This window comes from Pseudopodoces humilis, chromosome 28, assembly GCF_049639895.1.
Source record: "Pseudopodoces humilis isolate 2021_Gansu_Grassland_sample_001 chromosome 28, ASM4963989v1, whole genome shotgun sequence".
Taxonomy (NCBI): domain Eukaryota; kingdom Metazoa; phylum Chordata; class Aves; order Passeriformes; family Paridae; genus Pseudopodoces; species Pseudopodoces humilis.
In genome coordinates, this window is record NC_142227.1 from 127254 (window position 1) to 140695 (window position 13442).

Below are 13442 nucleotides of genomic sequence, written 5' to 3' on the forward strand. Positions count from 1 at the left end.
GCGCCTCTGGGCCGGGAACCGCGCTCGAGCCCCGCCCGGCCCCGCCGTGAGGGGAACCGGCGGCGAGCCCAGTCCGGAGGTATCTCCGTGAGAGGAACCGAAGCGTCATTTGCAAAATGTGCAATATATCAAGATTATTTTAAATGAGAATGTTTTTGATGTAAACTCTTTGTATACTTTCAAACCTAATCAGCAAGAAAGGAGACCTAACGAGAGGAAAGACAGCAGCCCTTAGTTACGGGAACTAACAAGCTTTAAGGATGTAGTAAATCAAAATGTTGATGTATGTGTATGTATACATTGATAATTTGGAAAAGGACTCAAGGTCTGTATATCCTACAGCTGAACTATCTTCATTATAATACTTAAGATCATGTCTAAGGGTTGAAAAGGCCCTGCTTGGGTGCAGACCCTTCCCCATTGCATGTGGAGAAGTTAGCTGGGGATTGGCTAATTTGTATGGAAATTACTAAATAATCTTAATAGAGGGGTTGACCTTGGAAAAACACTAACTCTGAACTGCTGTAAATAATAGCATGGAAAGTCCAGTGGGGTGTGTTGGGATTTGTGGAAACCCAACAAGCATCCAGGCTTGTGTAAATAATATCTCTCTCAAGTGTGTAGTTATTGGCTTGTTGCGCACCACATAGTAAATCTGCTTTTGAAGAAAACAGGACTGATTAGCCTTGAGAACACCCAGAGGTCCAGGCTACACCAGGAGAAACCAGCCGCATCCCTCCCCACGCTTCTTGTTGCACCCCGAACAGAACCATTCCAGATAGCTTCTCCTATGTGAAGATGCCCTGAGGAGCAAGCCTGCCCAAGGAACAGATCTTCCACCAGCCAGAGGGAACCAGTGACCCAGAAATAGAGACTTTACAGATTAATGAAAAAGCAGCCTGCTACATACGGTGCAGCTAGTGCCTCCTTCTTTTTCTCTGTTTTTCATCTTTTATACAGCCTGTAGCATCACATTTCTGTTCACATGTATGAACTGTACACTCACACATCTTTTCAATGTAAAGGCCATATATGTATCAGTATGGATGGATGTCATGCTAATAACCATTTATTACATCAGCAGATGATGCTGAAGAAAGGGAGCAAGCAGACTTTATGGGTACTACCTCCAGTATAAACTACCATCAGCATTACTGTATTATAACAATGTGCATTAAGGGAAAATACTGGCACAGGCTGGCCAGGACAGTGATGAAGTCACCATCCCTGGAAGTGTTCAGAAAACATGTGTATGTGGCACTTGGGGACATGGCATAGTGGTGACCGTGTCACTGCTGCATTAATGGTTGCACTCCATGATCTAAAAGGGCTTTTCCCAATTTTTTACAATTCTGACCCTTTATTACGAAAAGTGAAAAGGAAAGGAGGAGTGGCTACCAAATTTTCCTCATTTGGTGTTAAATTTTAAAGAAGGAAAACAATACTAACGCTTTTCAGTTAATTTGCCACATCAGGTGAAGGCATGAAAAAGCAGGATCCACTGGGTCTACCTGAAGCTGAAGGGCACTAACAAGCAGCTATTATTTATTTGGCTAAATCCTGTAACCCGAGACTTTGTGATGCACACAAGAGACGCGTGAATGCTGCTGGATAAGAGCCTCAAGCAGCCAGACTAAAGATTTGATGAAATGCTCCTGTTCTGATACTTTGCAGCCTGTAGAAGTTGGTTACCTGATCCTCTGCTCTACCTGAGCCTCATTGTTGCAGCTTTTAATAACTGAATATCCAGACGACCTATAAAGGTGCCTTTGAGGAAAGAACTGACAAGAGTCAGTTTTCCCAGCTCAAAATGGGCAACAAGCAAACCATTTTCACTCAAGAGCAACTGGATGCATATCAGGTATAAAGCAAACTAAATAGCTGTTTGCACAGGACATTGAATAATGGCAAAGGTGTTGGGTTTTTTAAAACAACACCTTTTAAAAATTAATAAGTAGAAGTACTGAATTGCAGCAAGGATTTTAGTAACATAGTTTGATTTTTACATCAGAGGGAAAGATTATAAAATACTCCTAATTGTATGCCAAAAAGAAATCTTTAGTGCTTACACATACACTACAGTGTAACTTCATTTAAGTGATTGCATGGGAAAAGTTTGGACCTATGTATGCTAAAAACTCATTATGTGTTATACCTTTTCTAATTTCATAGGACTGCACATTTTTCACAAGGAAAGAAATTCTGAGGTGAGTCTTCTGCATGCATGTTGTGAGTAAAGGACAGAGATTGCTGTAAAGGCAAGTTACATGTGGGGTGGGGTAGAGTAGTTCAAAAATAATTTTTAAATGAATTTACTCAAAGTGATACCTTGGGGCAATCTGAGCATTTTTGTTGGCTTTTTTCATTTACAAACCCTATCCTAAACTGAGTCAGAATTCTAAATTTTGTATTCATGTACTAGTCCCTCTTTATTTATTAGAAATAAGTGCAATGAATTATGTCTTAGTGGCAGGAACATCCACGGTTCTCTCATATGGTTTTCAGACAGGTGATTCAAAGTGTACTGTTATTCTCTGGAATACTTTGGTGGTTTAGGAAAACTTCTATGATTGTGTCAAGTTTTCTTGTAAATGATTATACTGCTGCTCCAAGATGCATTTTCCCCCAAGTCTTCATGTGCCTCACTGAACTTCCCATTTAATCTTTGGCCAAAGGATCTGATACAGGCAGGATCAGGATTCTGTTCAGGGACTGAGAGTCCTCACTCGAAAACATGAACATGTTCTCCTCTCGTAAGGGTTTGGCTGCATGTCCTGTGTAAGCATTTACACCTAACAGCTCTATAATGAAGTTTTGTATACTTTTCACCAGTTACACTATGTTGCTTGTTGTTTTTTTCCAATAAAAACTGTTAATGACTGATCTCCATCTGGTAATGCATGTGAAGTGTGAAAAATTAGGTGGAAAAGCAAAACACCTTGTTCTCAAAAGTCTGAAGAGCCCGTTCAGTCAACAAGCCTTTCTCTCTGTCTCAGGCTGTTTTACAGGTACCGAGATCTGGCCCCACAGCTCGTTCCCCTTGACTACTCCGACAAACCAGCCGTGACACTCCCCTACGAGCTCATCGGCAGCATGCCAGAGCTCAAGGTACCGAGCACAGGACTCGAGTGACACATTTCAGTTTCATCTACCCTTTTTGAATAATTCATCCAGGACTAATTGCTGGGAGGCTGACATAGAAATAAATATGGACTATCAAAGTCAGAAGTCTTTCTGGAAGCTTCTAGTAATTCCCAGAAAACACCCTGAAACAGCACAAAGGTTGAACAGGGGTGTGGCTGTGTCTGCTTCTGACACAGCATTAGATAAGAACTTAAAGGCAGAAAGGGGAAAATTTGCCGAAAAGGTGATTCAACAAAAGTAATCTCACTCCACTTGCCTTACCTGCACTGAAATAAATGCTAGTAAGGATGACCTTCCCTTGCTCCTGTGCTCTGTTTCCCAGGACAACCCATTCCGCCAGCGGATAGCAGAAGTGTTCTCAGAGCACGGAGACGGCAATATGACTTTAGATGATTTTTTGGACATGTTTTCTGTGTTAAGTGAAATGGCTCCCAGAGACTTGAAAGCTTACTACGCTTTTAAAATTTATGGTAAGATGTGTAAAAAGTAAGCAGGGAAATCCTGCAGCTTCATGTAGGGCTGCAAAATCCTCACTTTGTCACCGTAATGATTTCTAGTTACCGTTTCTTTTAATAGCACTTGAATGTTTGTTCTCCCTCTTCTAAAAGCTTCTGGCTTTCTTTATCCTTTTGTCTCTAATTTATTTGGTATTAAGATTTGCTATGAAATTTACAACTTGAAATTATCTGCAGTTGTCAAGAGCTGATAAACATTAAGGAATATTTCTGTCTGAGGGGCTGCTTGGAAAAGTACGGTACAGGGGATTTGGCTGCCCACGAATCTGTAGGGTGAATTGGGAGGGGCAGACAGGGAAGCACACTGCAGGCTTTTTTCTCCAAGAACAAATGCAAAGGTATTTTTTTTAAACTACCATTTACAGTTACTTTCTTTATGATCAGCTAAAGACAAACAATATATCAAACCCACACTATCTTGCTGGAATAATTTAATGACGGCTAGGCTATGTTTAGCCATTAAACTACTTACAGTTGTTACACTTATGTATGAAAAGGAGAAATTATAAGATTTTTATTTTGTAACTCATTTCTTTTACAAGTAGATAGAGGTAACTTAATTTCTGATTTGAGAGTTCTACTGATAAAAATCCATCACAGCCTGGAAACCAAACCCTTCTACTGGGTCTTGGCAAAGAACCATACAAAATGCAGACTTTTGTCACTTTAAATTAACTTTGTCTCCTTTGTCAGACTTCAACAATGATGATTACATATGCAAATCAGATCTGGAGAAAACTGTCAACAAATTAACCCGAAATGAACTGACCCCAGAAGAAGTCAGCCTTGTGTGTGAAAAGGTGATTTACGAGGCCGATGGGGACAACGATGGCAAGCTGTCCTTGGCAGACTTTCAGCATATGATCATACGAGCTCCAGATTTCCTCAGGTAATACTTGCTTTTAATTTCTAACACAAAATTCTCTTAGTTTCCTTGTCAGAAGCCTCTGAAGTATGTGCTTACATCTCCTCAGCGTTTGCAGATCACCACTCTTCCCTGGCAGGTTCTAGTAGAGCTGCCCACTGCAAACACTGCAAAAACAGTTGCTTGAAAAAGCCTGGAGGCTTCTTGACTTGCTTTTGAACTTCCAGAGTGCTTTTTACATAATAGAAGGTACTTGTAACTTAAAAATTTAGTATTAGCACTCAGGCTGCATTGACAAGTGCATGAGATTTGCTCACTCAATGCTTAATACAGCATTAATGTGGTTTCTGATGCACATCTTACACAAAACAGCACTCAAATCTTGCATTTATTTAATGTACCCAGTCTAGGGAAATGCTTTGACTGTAAATAAAGTTTCCAATTTATCACAGAGACCTACAATTAATTGTAGTAAATACTTCAAACAGAGTGATACATAAGTGGTCACAATTTCCTTTTTTTAACAGCACCTTTCATATTCGAATCTGAATCTAGTCGACCATGGGGACAGGAACTCTTCTGGGACTTCCAACAACTCTTACTTCACCTGAGATTACCAACCATGAAAGCACAAGATGAGAGGGCCAAAGGGGAAAATTTCTGGTACCTGAACCAGCCAGAGAACTGTCTTTCATTTATGTCCTTAATGAATTGTTCCTTTTAAGCTCTTCATCAGGATTTCCCTGTAATTTAGCAAAATGTCTATTTCCTATCATCAGGTAGAGCAAACCTGGCCTGGGCAGTCAGAAGGGGAGTATTTTTTTTAAAGTTCACACACCACCAGGTAGTAAAGGAACTTGTATCAAGCTATAACCTCTAAAAATTCACCTAGAAACACCTTAACCAGCAAAAAAATCCCTTTAGTCTCAAAAATGTAAGTAACTCCTATGGTTATTTATGGTCTTAATAACTGGTCCAGTGAATCAATTCCTTAAGGATTCTCCCACAGTGCAGGATTAACAATGAAAAAGTCAGCACAGTTTAGAGACAAGAGTCTACCCCAGGTCCTGTCCCTCTTCTTCATTTTCAGAAATCCCCTAGTTTCCACACCCACCAGGGTGCCTATATACTAATAATGAAAAGGACTGAAAACTTAAGTTTGCAAAATTCTCTTTTCAAAAGAAGTTTATTTATGCAGTGTTCAGGGTCCTGTACAAGAGAGTAAAAACAGACATACTGTAATAAACAAGTTTTGTTTTAATACAAACATGAAAATCAATGAGAAGTGTTTAAGAAAGCAGTTGTAATGTGGAAAGGGTGGCAGCCAAAAGTGATCATTCAAAAAATACAATTTACAGTTATTTTTACAAATCCTGGGATGCATTAAACTCCCTTCAAAACAAAGCTGTAAGTCCCAACTCACACTCAATGTAGAGCAGATGATTCCTGCAGAAAGGCTGGAGTGACCAGTTAACCAGCCAGTTACCTTTATTAACCACAAAACCTCCAGGGATCAGTGAAGGATGGGTCAGGTAATAAGGCAGCCTGGAACACTCAGACTGCAGTTACCATTCACGTTCCTTTGAACAGATCTTTAATTAAGCTAGAAATGAAGACACAAGTTAGTCATCATTCTTCCCCAAGCCCCACAACTTCTACAAGTACAAAGGAGCCCATCCTCACACAGCTGCTTGTGCATATCAGCATCTCATATGAAAGGAGAGACCAAATAATTTTCAGCAGCAGTAAAGAGACTTACAATAATCCATAGGATTTATAAATCTGAGGCTGGAAGTCTGATGCTGGCATAAGGTTCTGATGTCAGGAAACATGGGCTGTGCCTGTCAGTACAGGACACAGACATCAGTGTAAAGTAAGTGTTAGAACAACAGCTCCACCACTTATTGACAGACTGACAGGTCTCCACCCCAAGGAGTGGACAACTATGCAAAGTACTGCAACCTGCCTCAATAATAAAATCAACCACAGAATTCCATGATACTCACTAATATAAAGGAATTTGAGAACATGCTAAAAAATGGGTTTGTTTCTCTACAAAACAGATGTTAATCGATTACCTGACATTTTAGTGCTATTTAGACACTGAGAATGAGTAGTAAGCACAGTTAGTTTCAATTCCTTCAATTCCCCAGTTTTACAGATTTTGTACCCAATTTCTGATCTTTTTTACTCCTTACTTGAAGAAAGCTTAGACACAAGTAGATTATTGTATGTATCTACACAGTACCTCTCTGACAATTGCATTTTTCTTTACATTCATATTTAATAAACACAATAAAGTAATTGAACGATGTGATGGAACCAAACTGCACTTCTCCTAGATTTAATGCCTGTGTTTAGTGACACATAGCTAAGCCCAAGCGCACTGCAGTGTCTTTAACCTTTTCCTCTTACACTTGAATTTTAGGTTTCACGTTGCTTACACAGATTTCATGTCTGTGTAGAGCCTTCATATCCAGAAGTACAGTGATGACTGTAGTCACAGTAACTGTATGAGACTTCCTGAGATCAAGCAATAATGTTGTTGTTCGTAAACCCAACCATTTCAAAGGAAATAATGTTATAATTAGGCACATAATCACATGCAACAACCAGCGTAAGTTTAAACAGAAGGTATTCACATACAAATAATTCTGAATGCAAGAGTAACTTCAGATTTAGAGAGTGAAAAATCACAATACTATCCTTCATGTTTTACCCACTTGTAAATGAATATGGTTTGCTTTCCCATCTTGAGATCAGTTATTGATACAGTCCACAGGCAAGAACCAGTATCACGGCAGACCCATGCTATCAAGTCAGATAAAACACCAATTTTTCCAGTCTCTCTGGAAAATAAATCTGGCTCAACATCTGGCTGTATAAAGCACAAGACAGATGCAAGACCATCCACAGTTATTACTAAGCCAGAAGCAAATGGTTACAGTTATGTAGGAAATCTAGCCAGTCTTATCACCACCCCAGCTGTGCCTCAATCATTTCTTGAAGCACACACAAACTCTTTAAAAACGTCCTTAGCTCAAGATAGGGGTGCTGCTTGTCCAGTCTGTGGTCTGTGTTAACTACACTCTGAAGCACACACTGTCTAGAAGCCTCTTCAGTAACTTAACATGGTTTTATCCTACAAATACATCAGTGTGTCAATCCACTACAGGGCACGTTCATCAAGTCCTCATGCTAAAAAGCCACAAGTAAACAAAAAAACCAAACCATCATAAGGTTCTGGTTAGAGGAAAGCTTTAATCAGGACAGAGATCATCTAAATGCATCTAAAAATGCATTTTTATAAACTTACACAGTGAAATCTTTTTCCATTTTAAAACAGGCAGCATTCCTGTTGGGCCCAATTGCATGCTGAAGATTTATACAGTTTAATTGTGACTCCAACAGATATCTAACTACAGCAGCACTTACTAGGTGCTACTCTGAGGCCCAGAGTTCAATACCACAAACAAAAGAAAACAAAGCTGGTGAGTAAATTCAATAACTTCAAAATCAACTTTAATTTTACCCTTAAGTGCAGTTGTTAATGTAAACAAAGCATGTTTCAGTTCCAGCGAGCTGCAGTACACAGCTAGTGTGTTCACTGGAGGCAGGTACACCATCACTGCAATCCCTTGACAGCAGCCTTGGAAGCTGATGCTCTTACTGCCTCCTTTTGTCAGCCTAAGCCAGACTCAGGCTCGCAGCCCCCGACCTGGGAGCAACCACCCACCGAGGAGCTGTGCCTGGCTCTTGCATTTCACACATAAGAATACACTGGACTGGGTTTCTGGGAATGAGTAACAGACTGCTTCTGGGGAAGAATGTGCACTGACATGTCCTGTGAACAGGCTGTTGCTGCCTGACGGCTTCAATGACTAACACGCAGCAGCAAGGCCAGTCTCGGTCTAAGAGATAAACTCTCTTTTCATAAAGTGTTCTGATGTGCAACATTTATTTGCATATCTGAGCAAGTGTGCTTGGGAACACACAACTGGGAGCAGTGCAATATGTTTCCTTGTCATGATTTAAAACTACCTACTGTGTCATGATAGGTCTAGAGTCATTCCCACCTGGAGAGTGGTAAAGCTACCCATTCTAAGGTGACAGATTTTGTGTAAGTGTCCCTGCCTGACCCTGGTTCTCCAAGAACAGATGACAGATCATCTGTACAGGACTCAGTGTAGCCATCAGCTCCTGTTAAACACATCTGAATGTCTGGAGTACTTAATTAAGCACAGTCAAGTCTAATATGGATGAATTAGCAATGGTAAGGACCCATTCTATTTACAACACACATTCTTTTTTTCAAAAAAAATAGAGATTCTTTTGAGGAGAATTTTTTAAAACTTCAATTGTACTTGTGGATTGTCTAGAGTGACACAACTGATAAAGGAGATAAAGGAGTTTCTCTGTAGTAGTAAAGAGGTGGAGCTGCAGAAAGCTCCCTTGTACCTCTCCTGCAAAGGCATCAGCCTGCACTGCTCACCTTGGTGCATTTCTGGGATGGTCTCACGCCACTGTTCTGTGTACAGCTACACACTGGATATACACATATACCACGTATCACACCTGTACTTCATTAACAGTGGCATTTAAGTTTCTTATTTTGATCATAACTTCATTTTTCTAAACTGGATACACGACAGATACGAATGAATATTGAAGTCTGTCAGCAATGGTGCTGCATCTCACATGTGTATCTGTTCTTCCTCTGCTAGACAATACACATACCCAATGGCAATCTGACAAAAATAAACTTGTTTCATCTCCAAAACTGAAGAGTCAGACAATTACCAAAATAAAGCATTTCTTATTCAGATGGTCACAAAGTGACAAGGTACGCTGGGAGCACTAAGTCCATGGAAAGAGGAAACCTCACTTAGCACAGGCACAGTCCAGCTCAGATTAAGGCCGTGTCCCTCACAGAAGAACACATCGGAAAAAGCTGCTTTTCTTTTGCTGGTCTTGTGTGATTTTGACTCCCTGGTTGCTGCCTTGGGGGCTATTGCCTTCCTGAAGACGGAAAGAATATCCAGTTATTTATACTTAGCAGATTCTCCCATCCATACTTCATTTGGCCATTCTGCTGAACCAAGCCCAACATACACAAAAACTTTTCCCACAATCAATAACATACTTCACTCATTTATCTGTGTCTTACACCAGCCATGACAGAAAACTGGAGAACTGCATCTGCAGCTTTTGGCTTCAACCAGCTCACACTGTGCTTATGCCTCAGCTTCCACCAACTCAAAGACAACTGAGATTAAAAACAAATAAATTACAGGGCATGTCTGGCTCTTGTTGAAAGGCCTAGGAATCATCAGCAAGACACAAAATATCCCACTGTATCAGTTCATATCTCACCACATGAAGGTGGAATTACCAGTAAGAGTAGAAAGAACCCTCATCAGCTTCATTTCATATTCCTAAAGGAACAATCCAACATCACTGTGCATTTATTTGTTGTAAAAAGACAACCCAATTGTTACTCAGGATATATGTGCAAAGATTATCCAAAACCATTAATTCTTTACCTATTCTTAAACGGTTTGAAGCTTCTACCCTGAAGTATAATGTGTGCCTCCTCTATCTCTAATATATATGAATTTCAGACTGCAAGAGTGAGAAGTATCATAAACTGCTCTACCCCCCGCCTGACTTTTATTGAACAAATAACAGATAATTTTATTTCGAAAACCTCAACCATTGCAGCTAATTCCTGAAATGCAGAAGACAACCAATGTCAGAGCCTGACAAACTAAGAATACATTTCTAGAACTTTCAATGATCTTTCATGTAAGAGACTATGATACATTTTTTATACACTGTGAAACAGTTCTTGCAATGTGGTTTTTTTGTTTGCTTTTTTTTTCTTAGTTAAACCCAGCATGGACAAAATCAAAGTAACTCACCAACTTCTTGTCCATTTTTGCTTTGATATCTCTTGCAAGAGTGAAAAATGCCTGTGACAAGTCAAACAGTTTAGTGTTACAGAATAAATGTTTTCTAACAGTTTTGTTTAGCAATAAGCTACCTTCCCAAGTTTTGACATACTACACAAGAACGCTAGGCTTTCAGTATTTTTCCCTCTGCTCCAGGTTTTAATGTTCCTTCTCTAGCTCCACAATCTTCCTTCCTGAGTCACAAAGCCACACTGGCACCCCCAGCCAGGGTCTGTGCTGCAGCAAGTGCTGAACAACCCATCTGTGGCACCCAGCAATGGAGTTCTGCATCGTACCAGGATGGGCAACTGTCCACACTGCTGGTTTGCACAAAGAGGACAATAAATACAAGAGGAAGGCATCAGTACTTACATTCTCTATGTTTATATTTGCTTTTGCACTGGTCTCCATGAATTTAATCCCAAAACTTGCTGCAAGCTGAACAAAAGCAGATTGCACATTAGTTGAACAATTACAGGAACAGCTCCAAACACAATCCTGGGCACAGCATTTGTCCCTGCTGCCACCAGTCAATGGAGTTGGGGATTTACTCACACAGAACAATTAGCAAAAATTAGAAACTAAATTTCGCTGCAATTGGCATCTGTTATCACTGGCTTTGCTCTGCTCTTTTACACTCTGCACACGTTTTAACTTGCACTTTTTCATTTGTTTCTTGCATAGATAGCTTGTCAGTCTCATAACAACCACAGTGCAAAAAAAGCCTCTGCAAAAAAACCTTCTGACATCAGAAAAGACAATCCCATCTACCTCTGTCTCAGTAGCTTTCAGACAAAACAGGCATTTTCTCCATGTCCAACTCTAGCATCCTTTTAGAAAAGTCCCACTCCTTGCCTTGCCATCTGTTAGGTAATTGACAAGAATCCTTGACACAGGTTCTGCTTTTGATCACAGTGTGGAAAAGCACTGCTACGACAGTTTGGGGAATGTTCTGTCATTCCACTCAGGAACACCACTGTGGTACCATGGCAGCGTGCATTCATCAGTGCAGCTCTTAAGACTCTGAAAAGCCCAAGTCAAAATAAATTGAAGCCACAGCACTTACCTTCTCCCCTTGCTCTCTAGAGACTTGTCTTTTGTCATTTGCATCACATTTGTTCCCCAGGATCATTTTTTCAACATCTGGAGAGGCGTGCTGAGACAAACACAGACCAGAGACTTGGGCTTGGCTTTTGTAGATAAACATTGCCAGACAGATGAGGCACCCACTGAGTACCCAACACAGAGATGCCAGTCCTGAGAATCTTCCACAGATTTCTAGGCTCCCCCAACCCCTCATCCCAGCATGTGTGGTGACTGCACCATGGCAGCTCTTGGATCAATTGTTGTGCAGGAAACCATCACATTAGGTGCACTCAGAAGTACAGGGGCTACAGCCCTCACAACAAATCACTATCAGCCAAGGCATTCCAGAAATATTACTGATTTTCATCCCACTTACCTTCCAAGTACCCCGCAGCACATGATGAAATGCAAAGCTTCTGAAGCAATTAAGCTTCAGTTACTTTCAGAGGAAGAAATGACACTTTTAACAGTCAGTAATAAGTAAAGGGAGAAATTACCTCTTCAATATTCCTCACCCAGTTCCGAATATTTTCAAAAGACTTTTCATTGGTGATGTCATACACTAACATAATGCCCTAAAGGTAAAGAAAGAGAAAGATTGTTTCAGCAGCAGTTAAAGGTTTATCCATAACACAGAGGAGCAAGTCAACAGTGGCTATTTTTAATAACTGGTTCCCATTTAATGGCAGTGAGATAAGGTGTGTGGGACATGTATTCATAGAGCGAAGCATGGAAGAAGCTGCCTTTCCAAAGTCCCACATCGTCCCAGCACAGCTCCAGCACCACTTGGAGCAGGAGCACAGCTGTGAGTGTCCAGCCTGGCAGACCACCACGCTGGGAGAGGGTCAGCTGTGAGTATTCCACATCAGACCCAGGTGACCTGACCCACCAGTGGGTTTTTCACGACCCCTGTCACAGGATCACCAATTTGCTCCTACCATGGCTCCCCTGTAGTAGGCGGTTGTGATGGTCCGGAATCGCTCCTGCCCAGCTGTGTCCCTGCAACAGACAGAACACGGGGCTCACACAAAGCACCTCCACATTACCTCCATTTTACACTACCAAAAGATTGAAATAAATTTGAACCAGTCTCCAGAGCACTAGAACTATCTTTTGGGCTCTAAGATACCATAAACTACTGAACAGCATAACTAGGTAAAAACCTAACACATCCCCACGCACACCACAGAGCCCCAGCTATTAGACGCTCACTGCAACAGAAAAGCCTTACCAGATCTGCAGCTTGATTCTCTTGCCATCGAGCTCTATCGTTCTAATTTTAAAGTCGATACCTGAAAGCAGAATCCATTACTTTAGTCACAGGTCCTGCCGAAAGGCCAGATCCAGCGGCTTTCCCTTCAATTACGCTGCTCAGTTTCACGTCCTCAGAGCTCCCTCCCCGCTGCTCCCCAGCACCGGCCGGCTCCCAGGGGCTGCGGGGCCGGACGGAGCAGCCCCTCACGGACCCCGTACGGAGCCCCCCGCCATGGCGGCGAATCCGCCCCTCCGGAACGGGGGCCCGAGCCCGGAGCTGCGGTAGCCGAAGCCAAAGCCCCGAACGGGACAAGCCGCCGCCTCCCCGCGGGACCCCCGGGCGGGCCGGTGCGGAGCGCAGCGAGGCGCAGCCGCGGCCGGCGCTCACCGATGGTGGAGATGAAGGTGGCGTTGAAGGCGTCCTCGGAAAAGCGGAACAGGGCACAGGTCTTGCCCACGCCCGAGTCGCCGATCAGCAGCAGCTTGAACAGGTAATCGTAGGTCTTCGCCATGTTGGTGGGCACAGGCCCCGCCCGCCACACGCTCATTGGCCGAGCCCGGCGGAGAGCGCACGGAGCCGGCACGCCATTGGCGGGCGGCCTTGACGCGTGTGTAAGCGGCGCTGCG

General features: G+C 42.1%; 2 protein-coding genes across 4 annotated transcripts; one reads left to right on the forward strand and one right to left on the reverse strand.

The window, feature by feature from the left end:
• Positions 1 to 15: 15 nt before the first annotated feature.
• Positions 16 to 6851, forward strand: CIB3 (calcium and integrin binding family member 3). Of its 3 annotated transcripts, XM_005531606.3 has the most exons (6): positions 16 to 1861; positions 2173 to 2207; positions 2997 to 3108; positions 3467 to 3614; positions 4353 to 4548; positions 5052 to 6851. In XM_005531606.3, the coding sequence occupies exons 1-6, from the start codon at positions 1811 to 1813 to the stop codon at positions 5071 to 5073; spliced, it is 564 nt and encodes a 187-aa protein (XP_005531663.2). In that variant the 5' UTR covers positions 16 to 1810; the 3' UTR covers positions 5074 to 6851. The 3 variants fall into 3 exon arrangements, with proteins under 3 accessions (XP_005531663.2, XP_014115804.2, XP_014115803.1); XM_014260329.2 differs by lacking the exons at positions 16 to 1861; positions 2173 to 2207 and adding an exon at positions 2730 to 2778; XM_014260328.2 differs by lacking the exons at positions 16 to 1861; positions 2173 to 2207; positions 2997 to 3108 and adding an exon at positions 3125 to 3367.
• A 1178-nt stretch (positions 6852 to 8029) lies between these two features.
• On the reverse strand, positions 8030 to 13363 carry RAB8A (RAB8A, member RAS oncogene family). Its single transcript, XM_005531608.3, has 8 exons — positions 13204 to 13363; positions 12793 to 12853; positions 12500 to 12560; positions 12059 to 12136; positions 11542 to 11631; positions 10848 to 10913; positions 10446 to 10496; positions 8030 to 9543 (listed from the first exon to the last, which is right to left on the reverse strand). Exons 1-8 carry the CDS (start codon positions 13361 to 13363, stop codon positions 9451 to 9453), a joined length of 660 nt encoding a protein of 219 aa, XP_005531665.2. The 3' UTR covers positions 8030 to 9450.
• Positions 13364 to 13442: the final 79 nt, after the last annotated feature.

Coding starts and splice junctions, on each gene's coding strand:
- CIB3 (XM_005531606.3), top strand. CDS start 1,811: ATGGGCAACAAGCAAACCATTTTCACTCAAGAGCAACTGGATGCATAT. Junction 3,109..3,466: donor GCAGCATGCCAGAGCTCAAG/GTACCGAGCACA, acceptor TCTGTTTCCCAG/GACAACCCATTCCGCCAGCG. Junction 4,549..5,051: donor CGAGCTCCAGATTTCCTCAG/GTAATACTTGCT, acceptor TTTTTTTAACAG/CACCTTTCATATTCGAATCT.
- RAB8A (XM_005531608.3), bottom strand. CDS start 13,363: ATGAGCGTGTGGCGGGCGGGGCCTGTGCCCACCAACATGGCGAAGACC. Junction 10,914..11,541: donor CTAGAGAGCAAGGGGAGAAG/GTAAGTGCTGTG, acceptor GCTTTTGTTCAG/CTTGCAGCAAGTTTTGGGAT. Junction 10,497..10,847: donor CAAATATAAACATAGAGAAT/GTAAGTACTGAT, acceptor GACTTGTCACAG/GCATTTTTCACTCTTGCAAG.